Source organism: Phaseolus vulgaris, chromosome 3 (genome assembly GCF_000499845.2).
Source record: "Phaseolus vulgaris cultivar G19833 chromosome 3, P. vulgaris v2.0, whole genome shotgun sequence".
NCBI lineage: Eukaryota > Viridiplantae > Streptophyta > Magnoliopsida > Fabales > Fabaceae > Phaseolus > Phaseolus vulgaris.
In genome coordinates this window covers 42423926-42438408 of record NC_023757.2, presented here as the reverse complement: position 1 = coordinate 42438408, position 14483 = coordinate 42423926, and the positions used below count along the sequence as shown (strand labels likewise).

The following is a 14483-nucleotide window of genomic DNA, read 5'->3' as shown; positions in this document are numbered from 1 at the left end:
TCATTCACTTAACTCTCATAAATTTTCTTTTTATTTCTTATTATCTCTTTTTTAATTCAAATAATTTTACTTTCTATTTTCTTTTTCCTTAAATTTTTTTAAATTTATTCTCTCAAATCTACTTTAAATTCGAACAAAGAATAAAATTCAAATCCAAACAAACAAAGGATAAAAGGTGAAGAGTAAACAAACAAAAAAAATAGTGAAATATTACTAATCATTAGTTTTATTTTTCTTAGTTTTTTTATGCTGTAAGAAGGAAAGAAACACAAATTCTGATGTAGATCAAATCCATCGCCTTCAATGGTTGGGGCAGCTATTACTACTAATAGACTATAGTTAAGCATTTTGAATAAGATGTGCATATTTTTAACATGTGCTTTTAAGATATTATTTAAATGCGAACAATGTTTTGGCTTTGTTTACAATTGTCAAAGGCTACTCACTATAGTAGAGTCAGACCTGAATTGGTAGCGTCTTTATAACGAACTCAATTTTATTTTATTTTAAATCTTGTTGAAGACATTTTTTATGGAAGCTTCCGTTGAAAAAGTCTATTTAAAATATTTGATTTGCTTTTTTAAAAATATCTTATTAAATTATATAATATGATAAAAAAAATGTAAATATATTAATCAAATAGCATATTCTTCTTTGATTTTTAGAAAAGAACCATATAAATATTTGTAATAACATATTTTAACCATTAAATATTTTTAAGGATCATAATTATCAAAATCGAATTTTTCAGGTTAAATTTTTCTCTAAAACCAAACGTCCATCTAAAATAAGAGGAATTATTATTATTATTATTATTATTATTATTTTATCGGCAATACAATAAGAGGAATTATAAATGAATAAGGTTGTTGTTTCCTTTTTCAATTCCTAGGATAAAAACGAACTGGATAAAAAAAATGGGAAAAAAATAATGGTTGAAAAGGTTAGTCAAATTCTTCATCTACTTGTACCTTTTTCTATTTTATATTAAGTTTACAAAGTTAGTTTTAATTTTTTTAAATAATAAAGAATAATTTATATTTTTAATAATTTCAGTTGTTCTTTATATTTTTTATTTCTCTTCCACAACATTTCATTCTCTAATTGCAATGTTTGAGAGAGGAATTTTATCATTTGAGAGAAGAGTTATATCATTTAAGTGTGAGATGATTAACGAGAAGATTATTTATATTCAATATTTCCTTGTGAATTTTTTTTTTTTTAAGTTTTGTATTACATTTTTGGACATTGTTGGTTTTTTTTTTCTTCAAGATTTTATGACTTTCAAAAAAATGAAAAAAATTAAGGGAACAAAAACACAATCTTCACCAATAAAAATACCATAAAACTCATTTCAATCACAAGTCTCCACTAGTCACCACTTGAAAATAAAGAAGACATCATACTTTCCACCATACTTAAAAGTATACTGTTCAAATAAATAAATAAATAAAATATGAAGTTGCATAGAATAGAGAAGATAGAAAGATTTATCAAAGTTATGAATGAATATTAATAGAGAAGATAGAAAAGTGAAAGAAAGATTTATCAAAGTTATGAATGAATATTAAGAGGTGATATGGGTAATTTGGTCTAGAGTAATGAGAAAAGTAGCCCTTTCATTAAAAAACAATTAAGTGAGGAAAAAAAACAAATAAGATTCTAAAGCCATTTAGTATATTGTGATTAAGAACTTAAATTAAGAAACATTTGATTGCAGAGGCACAAAAGTCACAATTAGATTAAAATCCTTATAGCTTAGAAACATCTTTTCTATGTTCAAGATGCTTAAAAACAGTTAACGAAAACTCAATGTTTCAAGAGCAAAAAAATTCAATTAACTAATTAACCAATTGAAATTCGATTTCCTTTCTCTTTTCTTTTCTTTTCTTTTTATGTTGGCTTAAGCTCATTAAATTCAAGCAACTCTTGAATATCACAAATTTGTATCTATCAAAATATATGCATTTAGACTAGTAAGGATGAAAATGGTATCAATATAAAAAAAGGTAAGGGTTAAGGATTTATTCGAAAATGGTATTTGCTTTTGTTGTTGATATGATTTTCTAATTTATCTTCTTCACCTTTGAGTTACTTACTTCATCTTCTCTCTTAATCTTAAAACAAATTACAGGTACAATATTTTTTTATAATATCAAGTCAGTGTGACATTTCATTTTTTTTACTATTTCTTTTATAATAATAAAACAAATGATAAAGTGTGGTAAATAAAGAAGATAAGCGTGATTTTTTTATACTAATCGTAACGTACAAACTAAACAACTCTTAACTAATATATATATATATATATATTATATATATATATATATAATCATCTAACATTCTCCATCAATCTTATGATGTATAATGAAACAATGAGAATTAAATAATAAAAATGTTTAATAGAGTGAGATTTTGCAAATAAATAGTAATTTTATGAATCATCTAAATAACATTTTTGTTGTCACAATATTTAGGAGTTGGTTTAGAAAGAGAAACACTCATGTTAAGAAAAAAGATTATTATTAAAAAAAATCATTAAATAAATATAGTTTTAGATAAAAAAAATTTAAAAAAATTAATTATTATATTAATTAAATTAGATAATATTTTAAACTAAAAAATTTATGACATCTAAATTAATTTCTATTATTAATAAATAGTTTATAAATTAGTATTTAATTAATTAATAAAATATTAACTAAAGTTTAATATAAGACTCCTGTATTATTTTATACGGAAGTGTTATAGGTCATATACAACTTCCACTCTAAATCATTCCCACATGGTTTACGACTTACTTATTTTTGTAGAAGTAAATGTTTTTACTCAATGAGAAAAATACACTACTTTAATATAAAAACCCAAAACTGCATCATGATTACACTTTTAGGAAGGTCCTTATTGATTAGCATAATATTAAATTTGTTATGTGTTGAAGAAGTGTTATTATGTTATATACAATTATAGATAAACAATCTTAATTTTTTTATTTATTTTTTTCTTCATTTAATCTTTCTCGATCCAAATTCAATAATATTGCTATCACTAAGTACAATATTTTATTCGCGGATAATAACATACACCAAATAATAAACATAAAGAATAATAATCTTACACGTGTCATCATAAATTTTTTCAAGAAATTGAATAGTTTTAAAGGGATAATATCTAGGTTATATAATCTTTAAGCCATTTATCTAGACCTCGATACATTCTATTAAAGGTAATTTAAAGAGAAATTGATGTGATTATTTGATGGTTTTAATTTTCTATTTCAATTAAGGTTTAGGATTTTTATATTTTAAAATAAAAATGACACATAATGTTAGATGGAGTGTTTAGTAGAAAATAAGGTCACCCCATCATGTTTAATAGAAAATGTTACGTTGGAGTTTGTCCAATATTCAATTCCTATATATGCAAAAAGTAGACTTCATTTTGTATAAAGGTGAGCATGGCAACTCATTTTGACAGTCCTTGTGATGGCATTTCATGAAGTTCTTCTTGAATCAATGTAGAGTAATGGGACGGAAGCAATGAATGAAGGTGAGCAAGATCCTCCTAAGAGTGGTGTTGATCTTGTAGGTGCATGTTAAGTATGGGTATTGGGTGGTTCGGCCAGCCCAAGGGAAAAGATGAAGGAATTGAAGTTTAGAGCCTAGGATTCTAGGGAGAAGCAAAGTTGAGCACAAATGGGTAGCATAACTTTACTCACAATAAACTTGCCATTACAAAGAGATGGCCTCCCTATTTATAAGCTAGATGGTCGTGATTCTTAAGCTAATACATAATGAAATGTAAACCAAATGAAATGCAAAGCCTAGGCCATGTGCTATGACCGGTCACACCTAGCAAGTTTCTAGAATGTTTCCATCAAATGTGCTTTCTACACTACCCTATCTACTAAGCACCCCTAATGGGCCTTTATGTAACAATTACAAAGGTCTTCTCTTCCCAAAACCGTAGCTTTGACCCATGTGTATGTGAAGCTAGACGGTCTAGAAGGAATCCTCTTCATGGCCTAGACGCTCCTTATGTAGCCGCTCCTCATTATGGCCTAGACGCTCCTCTTTATGGGCTAGACGCTCCTTTTTGAGTCTAGACGCTCCTCATCATAGGCTAGACCGTCTAGTCTTGGAGGCTTGGCTTTCATCGTGTGGTGAGCTTGGGCCCTCCTCCATCATCCCCTCCCTCTTGAAAAGGGTTTGTCCTCAAATCCAAAGCTTTTGCTTTTGAGGGGGCTTGTTGTGGCTGGATGGTGTCCATCATCTCCTCCTTCGGGAAAAGATCTATCCTCAGATTTGCTAACTTGATCTCGGATAGCAGCCTCTTGCTTCGTCAAGGTGTGTCCTCCCGGATCAAATATCAACCTATGAGAATCTTGAAACAAAGCAAAGGAGTTAGAGTGAGTATTTGGAGAACAATTAATTGTGTGAAGTTGCCATCTTTGTTTTTCTCTTGTTTTGGTCAACTTCTCACAATGCTTCCTTTTTGATGGTTGTAGGTGCCTTCTAATCCTCTTATGTTTTCTAAAATTTCCAAAAGTAGTTACTTTTTCCTTAGGCATAATCCTTTTAGGAAATGGTGACAACTTTAAAAAGGCAAGAGGACTATGTTCACATACAACTTCAAATGGAGAGATATGAGTAATCTTGTGGACTACTCCATTGTATGCATGCATAAAAGGAAAATGATTCTTATCCCAAGAATTGTGGATGTCCCTCATAATTTCGTGAAGCATAGAAGGGAGAGCTATGTTTTCAAATTTTGGAGCTCTATCCCTTATTTTTGAAAATAAATCATGGAGGCTTGTCACTTTTCTTAAGAAGAGTTTATCCACTTCCATGAAGAAAGAATCAAGACCTTTTGTTGTCCTAGGAAGCTCTAGTATGAAATGTGTGTCTTCCCAAGTATCTTTTACAAAAGGTGAAGGAGTATAGAGTTCTTGAGACTTTGCTTTAGGTGTAGTTTGAAAACAAGAGTTGTACCTAAAGTAATGTCTTTGAACCTCTTTTCTCATGGGTGACAAAAGTTTTCCTCTTAAAAGCTCTAGAGTTTCATCAATTCTCATTTGCCCCATGAGTTCTCCTTCTTGTAGACTTTTTCTCTTATGTGCAAAGAGAGTCTCGTTGGTACAACCATTGTTTATGAAAATTTGTACATTTTGCAATGGTTGTCTCAATAAGACATGGCAAGTTGTTCTAGGCACTACTTCATACAAAAATTGGTAGGTGCTTATAGATAACTTGTCATTCTTTTGGGGATATCTTAACACATTTGAGAAGTAGTCTTGATTTATGCAAGCTTCTTTTAAAGACTTTTCTTTTGTGCTCATGCTTGCAAGTGTTCCTTTACAATAGGAAAGGCTAGGTTGTTCAACAAGAAGCATGTTTGTAAAGATAGTTTCATTGTGCTTGACTTGTTGAATGACCTTGTGGGAAGGAACACTATTCTCCCACGCCTTTTGTTTCCCAAAATTTTTTCTTTTTCTATTTTTTCTTCATCCCTTCTGTGTTTCATTTGTATTTGGTCTTTTACCACTTGGGAATGTGGTAAAGGGCTAAGTACAAACTTTTTGTGCTTGTGGATGAAAGAAATCTCGTTAGTTAGACCATTATGCGAGGTTTTCTTATCAAATTGCCATGGTCTACCTAATAAGATGTGGCAAGCTTCCATAGGTACTACATCACATAAAACATTGTCTTCATAGTTACCTATAGAAAACTCGATTTCCACTTGTTTGTCTACACGTAGTTCTCCATCCTCATTGATCCATTGTAAATTGTAAGGTTTTGGATGAGGAACTACTTGTAGATTTAGTTTCTCAATCAATCTAGTGCTACAACAATTGCAGCATGATCCACCATCCACAATAAGAGAGCATATATTTTCTAAAATATTGCATCTAGTATGAAAAATGTTCTCTCGTTGTGTCTCAATGGATGCACTAGGTTGATTGTGGAGGATTCTTTGAATCATCAATAAGTCCCCCTCCAAAGGATTTATCCTCTCTCCTTCCCCCTCTCCTTGTGTACTAGGTTCATCCTCACCACTTGTGTACTCATCTTTTCCTTTTAAAAATAAAACCCTTTGGTTTGGACATTGCGCTTGCACATGCCCTCTTCCAAAACATTTAAAACACTTGGTGTCCCTAGCACGGATGTATGGGGTGGAGGCATCTTTTACTAAGGGTTTGGTAGTTTGTTTGGATTCGTCTCTAGGTGTACTACCCTCCCTTTTAAAGTCTTTCTTGGGATAAGAGTTGGAGTAAGAACCCACCCTTTGACTTGAAGTTTTGCGCAAATTTTGTTGTTCAACTTTAATGCAAAGTTGAACCAAATCATTCAAGTCTTGGTAGGGTAATAGTTCTACTCTATCCCTTATCTCAAGGTTGAGCCCACTTAGAAACCTAGATATGGTGGTGGTTTCTTCCTCTCTAATGGATGCTCTCATCATGTAGAGCTCCATTTTCTGCCTATACTCTTCCACACTTAAGTTCTTTTGTTGGAGTCTTTGGAGCTTGTCCATCAACTCCCTATGGTAGTAGGAAGGTATGTGGCGACGTCTTAGGGCTCCCCTAAGGTCATTCCAATATTCTATGGAAGGCTCCCTATGAAGACGTCGGTCTCTCTCTAAAGACACTAGTGCAGATAAGTTAAACAAATGCGGCTATTTTAAATTTACAAATGCGGTCATAGAACCGCATTTGATCAACACGCATTTGTAAATCTGGAATTTACAAATGCGGTCCTATGACCTTATTCATAAATCACATTTACAAATGCGGTCATTTTAGATAACCGCATTTGTATATTATTCTGAATTAGGGAGTGGGTTTGGGGTTTAGGATTTATGAATGCGGTCTTGGTAAAAACCGCATTCATAAATCACTATTTACAAATGCGGTCATTTACTAAGACCGCATTTGTAAATGCGAATTCACTATTTACAAATGCGGTCTTGGTAAATGACCGCATTTGTAAATAGTGTTTTTTTTTTTGGTACATCATGTTTTGTGCAGAAACCATATATTTAAATAACCTGCATAATGATTAAACCCAGTCAGACAAATACAAAAATGTAGTAACCAATTGAAATCATCAAAATGTACATTTACAAGTGATCAAATTACATATAATAAAACCACTAATGTTGTTTACTTATGCTAGAGTTATAAAAATTAATGAAGTATGTGGACCAAGAATCTCTAACATATGAAAGGCCTTCCTCACTCATTGGTGTTTCTTCTGTGAATAACTGCATTGCAAAGTTGACATAAATTAGTTTCTAGATATATATATGTTCAAGAATTATAAAAATGATTTAACATATACCTCCTTCCAACCAGTTTTAACACCTAGTCTTATAATGGTAATCATCCATTGCATAATGTAATAGCCACACTCATAGCTTCCTGGTTGTTTATTACACTATATAATTCAATAAAAAGTAATATGTTAGTATATTGATAAACAATGATAATAGAGAAAGAAAAAAATTACAAACCTTTACTCTTATGTAGTTCAAATTATTTGAACTGGATCGACCTTTTAGGATGTTATATCCACGCCATGAACTGGTTAATACAAAAAACCTCGTTAGTAGATGGTTAATTAGTAACATATACAAAGTTAAGTTTATACTATACTTACGTATCAATGATATCCTTAAATTTTGTGGGCATCCTCTTGTGTAGGGAACAGAACCACACAGCAGTCTTATCAACCATTGATAAGACAAGTAACTGCCAATGATGCCTATATGATCATTGAAAAGAGTTAGTAAATATTTAAAACATGAAATAATAATAATTGATGACATATAATTAAACTTACTCATTAATGTAAGGGCATAAATAAATTTGTTTTCCCTCTTTTTCCAGGATGTTAGTGATGTATGCTTGAGTCTCAGTTGAGTTTGGTCCAACGGGATTAGTATATGCAGGATCTACGAATCCATACATATTTTCCTTCCCCTCAGTGATACAGACTCTATGCAAAAACCTACAAGTTTTTAGTTAAAGCATAATCAATAATAATTTAACATAAAGTAAATTGAATAATAGGTAAAGATACTTACATCATAAAAAATTGAATTATACTTATATTGAGCTCCTGGTTCCCAGATATAAATTCTGATAAATCTGTGTTGTAAATCATCAGTGGCAGTTCAGTGTTGATTTAAAAAAATGTATTATCCCACGGAACTGGAAAAGGATCATTGCCAATCTGACTAGCAATGAGACGTAGGGAAGCCATAGGATCGTCAACTGGAACCTCACGCTTCTTTTTCGGAGTTGGTGGCTGAAAAGGTTCCTACAAGATAAACAACATTTGTATTAAATTATATGTAATATATAAATATAAATAAAAAATAATATAATGAAACGAAATTATTACATGAGGTTCGGGCATAGATCGAATGAGCTCTCTGGGCCAGGCAACGAATGTCTGAAATGCATCGGCCACAGTGGTTACCTCATCTGAAGGTAGTGGAACACGAGCATCAGGAAATCGTACTTTTTAAACAGTTACCTTCGCCACATCAGGGGAGAGAGGAACGCTATGTAAGGTGGTGGCGTTTTTATAGACTTTTCCAAGTGCCACCACCCGAGGAAGTTTGCCGCCCACTACCAGTAGCTCACAATCCTCTATCTGCCCATTGATATCATCCCCTGATGTTGGAGGAGCCGCACAACTCCCCTTTGTGCTCTTGGGAGTGGGACTAACAAGGGGTTCAATCGGCTCAGCACAAACTTGTTGCGATAGAAACTCTTGTCGCATTCGATCATTCTCCTTTTTCATCTCCAGCCACATCAAATCAGTCTCCTTTCTCATCTCCTCCATTATTTCTTCACGTAACTTAGTCTTCATTTGAGTTTCCTTCTTGGAGGAGGAGGATGGCTGTCGTTCTGAAACTCCAAAATAAAGTTTAATTCCGACCCCTTGTCCAGCGGCACGAACACGACCAGAGTGTTCAGGTCGTCCAATTGCTTCAACCAGGATATCGTGACGAACTTCAGCAACAAATGTACCGTCGGATTCCAAGGAATCCTACAAGAGTACACAAAAATCATATTTTCAATCATTAATATAATTAATGCTTTAAAAAAATTGAAAATAACAAAAATAACTTACAATTTTTTCGATTATAACCCCGGATTGCTCGGAACTTGGTGCACCGGACTTTTTAATTCGGGCCCTCTTCCATTTTTCATGGCGAAAAGGTGGTGGAGGAGAAGTGACCCCTGTTTCCACATTCTCAGAATATGTCCCCTGTTGAGATTTCTCCTTTTCCACCATCAGTGTTTGCTCAAGTTTTCTATACCCCGAACGAGACATAACGTGCGGGGTAAGATTCTTCAAAGCTATCTCTTGAGCTTTCTTCCGACGATCCTGTCATAATTGAAATAAACAAACTGAAGTAAATAAGATAAACTTATTAATGTTATATAAACAAAAAAGTTACTTCACTTACCATCCAAGCCTCATTTTCACGGCTTTCTCTAAAAAGACGCCATGTCTCTTCATCAATATGTTGGTACTTTAAACATGGATTTTCGTCTTTAAGGTCGCCAAAAATGTATCTCGATGTCAGTCTTGACTTAAAGGTACGAAATTTAAGTGCGATATTGGATAATATCTTTGATCGAAGCGGTTCCACATCAGGAATGTCAAAGTTTGCCTGCAAAATAACATCATGAAATTAAAATTAATTAATCAATATTAAAAAGCATTATATGATAACAATAATAATGTAAAGCTTACCAGAACATCCTCCCATAGCATGTTCCGATCAACCTCTGAAACCTCATCCCATGAATTAATCAAAATGGAGAGCCTCTCACGAGAAACAACTCCAAGATAGCTCATAAACTCATCTGCCTTAGGACCAAAAGCCACTCCAGTGTTGACGTCAATGTCAACATGTGTCTTCTCACCAGCAGCACGTCTCAATGCAAGACGCTTCAATCTAGTAGGTCCTCTACTACCTCGCCCAGATCGAGGTCTGACTGGAGTCTGGTCGTCATCCATGTCTCTGTTAAAAAAATTAGGTAACAAACATTAGTTAATGTGCATCGAATTAAAATCATATAAAAATAATACATAAAATTATAAATGTTTATTTACATGTTGCATGTGGGTTGAATGTTTATATGTAAATTCCTTCACTGTGGTCTTTACGGGTTGCATGTACATCATCAAGTACATCGTCATCTTTATTAGTTATCATTGGTGTGAATGAACGAGTTTCGCCATATTCAATATCATCTATGGCTTCCCCTTGTTTTTTCCCGTGTAAAACGACATACCAATGTTCTGACGTAGGATCTTTCACATAGAAAACCTGAGATGCTTGTTGAACCATTATAAATGGCTCATCTCGATACCCTATCTTTCGAAAGTCCACTAGTGTGAATCCTGATTCATCAATTTTAACCCCACTTTTATTATCAACCCATTTACACTTGAAAACTGGAACGGAAAACTTAGTGTAGTCAATCTCCCATATCTCTTCTATAAACCCATAGTATGCCATTGATCCAAGTACTGGATTTGTATCTTTCGAAGTCGAAAACTGCATTGACTCGGCTTCAAGAGTAACACCAGAATTTTGAACTGTACTCTTTTCATCCAGGGACTTCGTGTAAAATATACAATTATTCACTTCGTACGCTGTACATGAAATGACATCAAACTTCAATCCAGCAGCCAACCAAGTCAAGGTCTCTGATGCCGTTGAATCCTTGAACACCTCATCTTTAAACCAAGGCATGAAAGTTCTATTATGTTCCATCAAGACCCATTTCTCTGCTTGTCTTGGGTTATTTGCCTTCACAATGGCTTTATGAGCTTCTATGTAAGGTACAACTTCATCTGTGTTATTCAATATGTACAAATGTGCTTGCAAGACTTCTGATCGAGATTTGCTTACAATATTCACACCACGTAAACATTTACTTGTAGAACGCCTGTGGTGCCATGAATTAGCTGGAACACCTATTGGATTTGCTTTTGTCATGTACTCTGAACAAAATTCAATACTTTCTTCAGCTATGTACCTTTCAATCATTGAAGCCTCTGGACGATAATGATTTTTCACATAACCTTTCAAAATTTTCATATACCGCTCAACAGGATACATCCATCTTAAGTACACTGGTCCACACAATCTAACCTCTCTTACCAGATGCACCACTAGATGAACCATGATGTCAAAAAAAGACGGAGGAAAAAACATTTCCAATTCACACAAGATAACAACAATTTCATTTTGAAGTTCATCTAGTTTTGAGGGATCAATGACTTTACAACAGATGGAAGAGAAGAATGAGCACAAACGGGTTATGGTGTGTCTAACATTTTTTGGTAAGATCCCACGGATAGCTACCGGCAACAATTGTTGTATCAAGATGTGACAATCATGAGACTTCAACCCAATTAACTTCAAATCTTGCATTGACACTAGACTCTTCACATTTGAGGAATGTCCTTGTGGCACTTTCACACCCTTTAGACATTGACAAAAACTAATTTTTTCATCTTTTGACATTGTGTAACAGGCTGGGGGCAAATATGTACGCTTACCCATTTGTATGGGTGCCAACTCGCCGCGTATGTTCATCTCAATCAAATCTAAACGAGCATTTAGACCATCCTTCGTCTTCCCGTTAATGTTAAGAAGTGTACCAATTAAGCTATCACACACATTCTTCTCAACATGCATTACATCTATACAATGTCTGACTTCTAACCTCGACCAGTACGGAAGATCAAAGAAGATTGATTTCTTCTTCCAAATATTTGTCACAGATGACTTTTTTTTGGACTTGCCGAAGGTGTGGTCTATGTTATTTACCTTTTCGTAAACCTCAACACCGGTTAATGGAGTTGGTGGACCACTACCCTCTTGGTGTCCATTAAAGGCTTTTTTCAACCTCCGGTAAGGATGATGACTTCTAAGAAACCTCCGATGCCGAAGATATACTGTTTTCCTTCCATGTTTCAATTGTTGAGAAGCAGTGTCTTCTTCGCATATTGGACACGCTTTGTGACCCTTAACACTATAACCTGATAAGTTACCATATGCCGGAAAGTCATTGATGGTGCAAAATAACATGGCATGAAGCTTGAAAGTTTCATTAGCAAATCCGTCAAATACTTCGACACCCTGGTCCCACATTAACTTCAAATCTTCAATTAGGGGACTTAGATAAACATCAATATCATTCCCTGGTTGTTTCGGACCGGATATCATCATAGACAACATCATGTATTTTCGCTTCATGCACAATCCAGGAGGTAAGTTGTAAATAACTAGTAATACAGGCCATGAACTGTGATTTGTACTCATATTACCAAACGGATTCATTCCGTCTGTAGCTAAACCAAGTCGGATATTTCTTGATTCTTTACCAAATTCTGGAAAGTCATCATCAAATTTCTTCCATTGAATAGAATCAGCTGGATGTCGGTACATGCCATCGCATTTCCTCTCATCTGCATGCCATCTAAGATTCTTAGCATCGTCTGGGTTTGCAAACAAACGCTTCATCCTTGGAATGATGGGAAGATACCACATAACCTTCATTGGGGGTCCATGCTTTTCCATGTCATCAATAGAATCATCATCTTTTTGTTTCAACTTATAACGTGATAACCCACACCTCGGACAACTTTTCAACAATTCAAAATCTTTCCGGTATAATATACAATCATTAGGACATGCATGTATCTTTTTGTACTCCATACCCATTGGACAAAGAATCTTTTTTGCCTCGTAATTACGATTAGGTAGACTATTTCCCTCTGGAAGCATATCCTTCAACAGCTGGAGCAATTCCGTGAAGCTTTTATCAGTCCATCCGTTTATTGCCTTCAAATTCATCAATCTTAACACCGCCGACAACCGTGTGAAGTTAGTTGATCCAGGATACAAAGGAGTCTCTGCATCTTTTGACATACTTTCATATCCATGCGCTTTTGCAAAACACTCAGCTCCCACATCACGAATCATGTCCTCCAATCGATCATCATCTCCATCATCGTGTACTGCTTCATCCATGGTAGAACCCACATATTCTTCAGTTACGGAAACACGTGGTAAATTTAATAATTCACCATGCCATGTCCAAGTTGTATAAGATCGAAGAAACCCATCACATAGCAGGTGTTTCCTCATGATATTCACATCCAGTATCCTTCCATTCAAACAGTTAACGCACGGACACCTGATCTTTGCTCCATCATGACCACTAATAATCGCGTTACGCTGCGCAAATTGTATAAATTCCTCTACTCCCCTTTCGTACTCATCACTTATACGAACAACATTAATCCAACTTCGATCCATTATATATTCTGGAATATAGTTAGGATTTTCTAATAATTAGTATTCTCTTCAATCTCACACATTTGCCGAGGGTCGAACACCCCCGGACTCAATCCAAACACGATATTTCTATTCTAAAAGTAACAATAACTAACATAACATAAAACTTTTATTAAAATGTAATTAACAACTAACTAAATATTTCACTTCTAAAATTAAAATTCTAGAACAAAGTTTAATACACTATAGAATTATAATTCCATAAAGATTAATATCATATTCATTTTTATTTAAGTAAAAGTAGTTTAAAGTGACAATTATAAAAAATAAATGATGCCAGGAAAAAAAAAAAAAAGATATGCAAAGAGAAAGTGCAAAAAATAAAAATAATTACAAAAATAGAATTTATATATAATATAAATTTAAGAAAATAGAAATTATATAATACAAAAATTCAAAATACACACAAATATATAAATTATTAGTTATTAGTTATACATTCCAAGTTATATTAGTTATTAATTAAATATATATTATAATACAGAAAAATAAAAATTCAAAATATTAAATATGAATTCAAAATTTTAAATATAAATTCAAAATATTAAATAAATACAAAACCAACCTTTAGGTTGATGGTGATCGGAGACGAAGACGAAGGCATAGGCGAAGGCGGTGGCGGAAGCAGTGGCGGTGACGGAAGCAGTGGCGGTGGCGGAGCAGAAAAAACCAGAGAACCAATAGAACAGTAACCACCTATATGCAGAAAACGAGTAAGGAAACGAAATGACAATGCCAAGGAAGTGAATAATGACAATGACAAAAACGAAAACGAAAACAAACGTTGAAGCAGAGAGAGCTGAAACTTACAATGCAAAGCGGAGAGAGCTGAGAACGTTGAAACGAAGAGCGGAGAAGACGAAAGTGAAAGTGAAAACCAGTGGCGCGCTTCTATTTTTAGGGTAAAATTGATTTACAAATGCGGTTCTAGGGTAAGACCGCATTTGTAAATCAATTTAATTACAAAAATGCCACCGCGTTTTTTACAAATGCGTTTAAACGCAAAGCCGCACTAAATAAATAGTCGTTGTTTTCAAATTTTGTACTAGTGAGAGGTCCACCAATACATGGCATTGCTTTGGAAACTA

At 33.8% G+C, this 14483-nt stretch overlaps 1 protein-coding gene across 2 annotated transcripts; it reads right to left on the bottom strand.

The window, feature by feature from the left end:
* Window positions 1–7078: 7078 nt before the first annotated feature.
* On the bottom strand, window positions 7079–14096 carry LOC137807858 (uncharacterized). 2 transcript variants are annotated; one of them, XM_068608687.1, is made up of 11 exons: window positions 13961–14096; window positions 9771–10041; window positions 9481–9687; window positions 9141–9398; window positions 8403–9056; window positions 8083–8318; window positions 7839–8006; window positions 7656–7760; window positions 7510–7579; window positions 7338–7433; window positions 7079–7260 (listed from the first exon to the last, which is right to left on the bottom strand). In XM_068608687.1, the coding sequence occupies exons 2-5, from the start codon at window positions 10035–10037 to the stop codon at window positions 8526–8528; spliced, it is 1263 nt and encodes a 420-aa protein (XP_068464788.1). In that variant the 5' UTR covers window positions 10038–10041; window positions 13961–14096; the 3' UTR covers window positions 7079–7260; window positions 7338–7433; window positions 7510–7579; window positions 7656–7760; window positions 7839–8006; window positions 8083–8318; window positions 8403–8525. The 2 variants fall into 2 exon arrangements, with proteins under 2 accessions (XP_068464788.1, XP_068464789.1); XM_068608688.1 differs by lacking the exon at window positions 13961–14096 and having other exon boundaries at window positions 9771–13387.
* Between the last annotated feature and the right edge of the window lie 387 nt (window positions 14097–14483).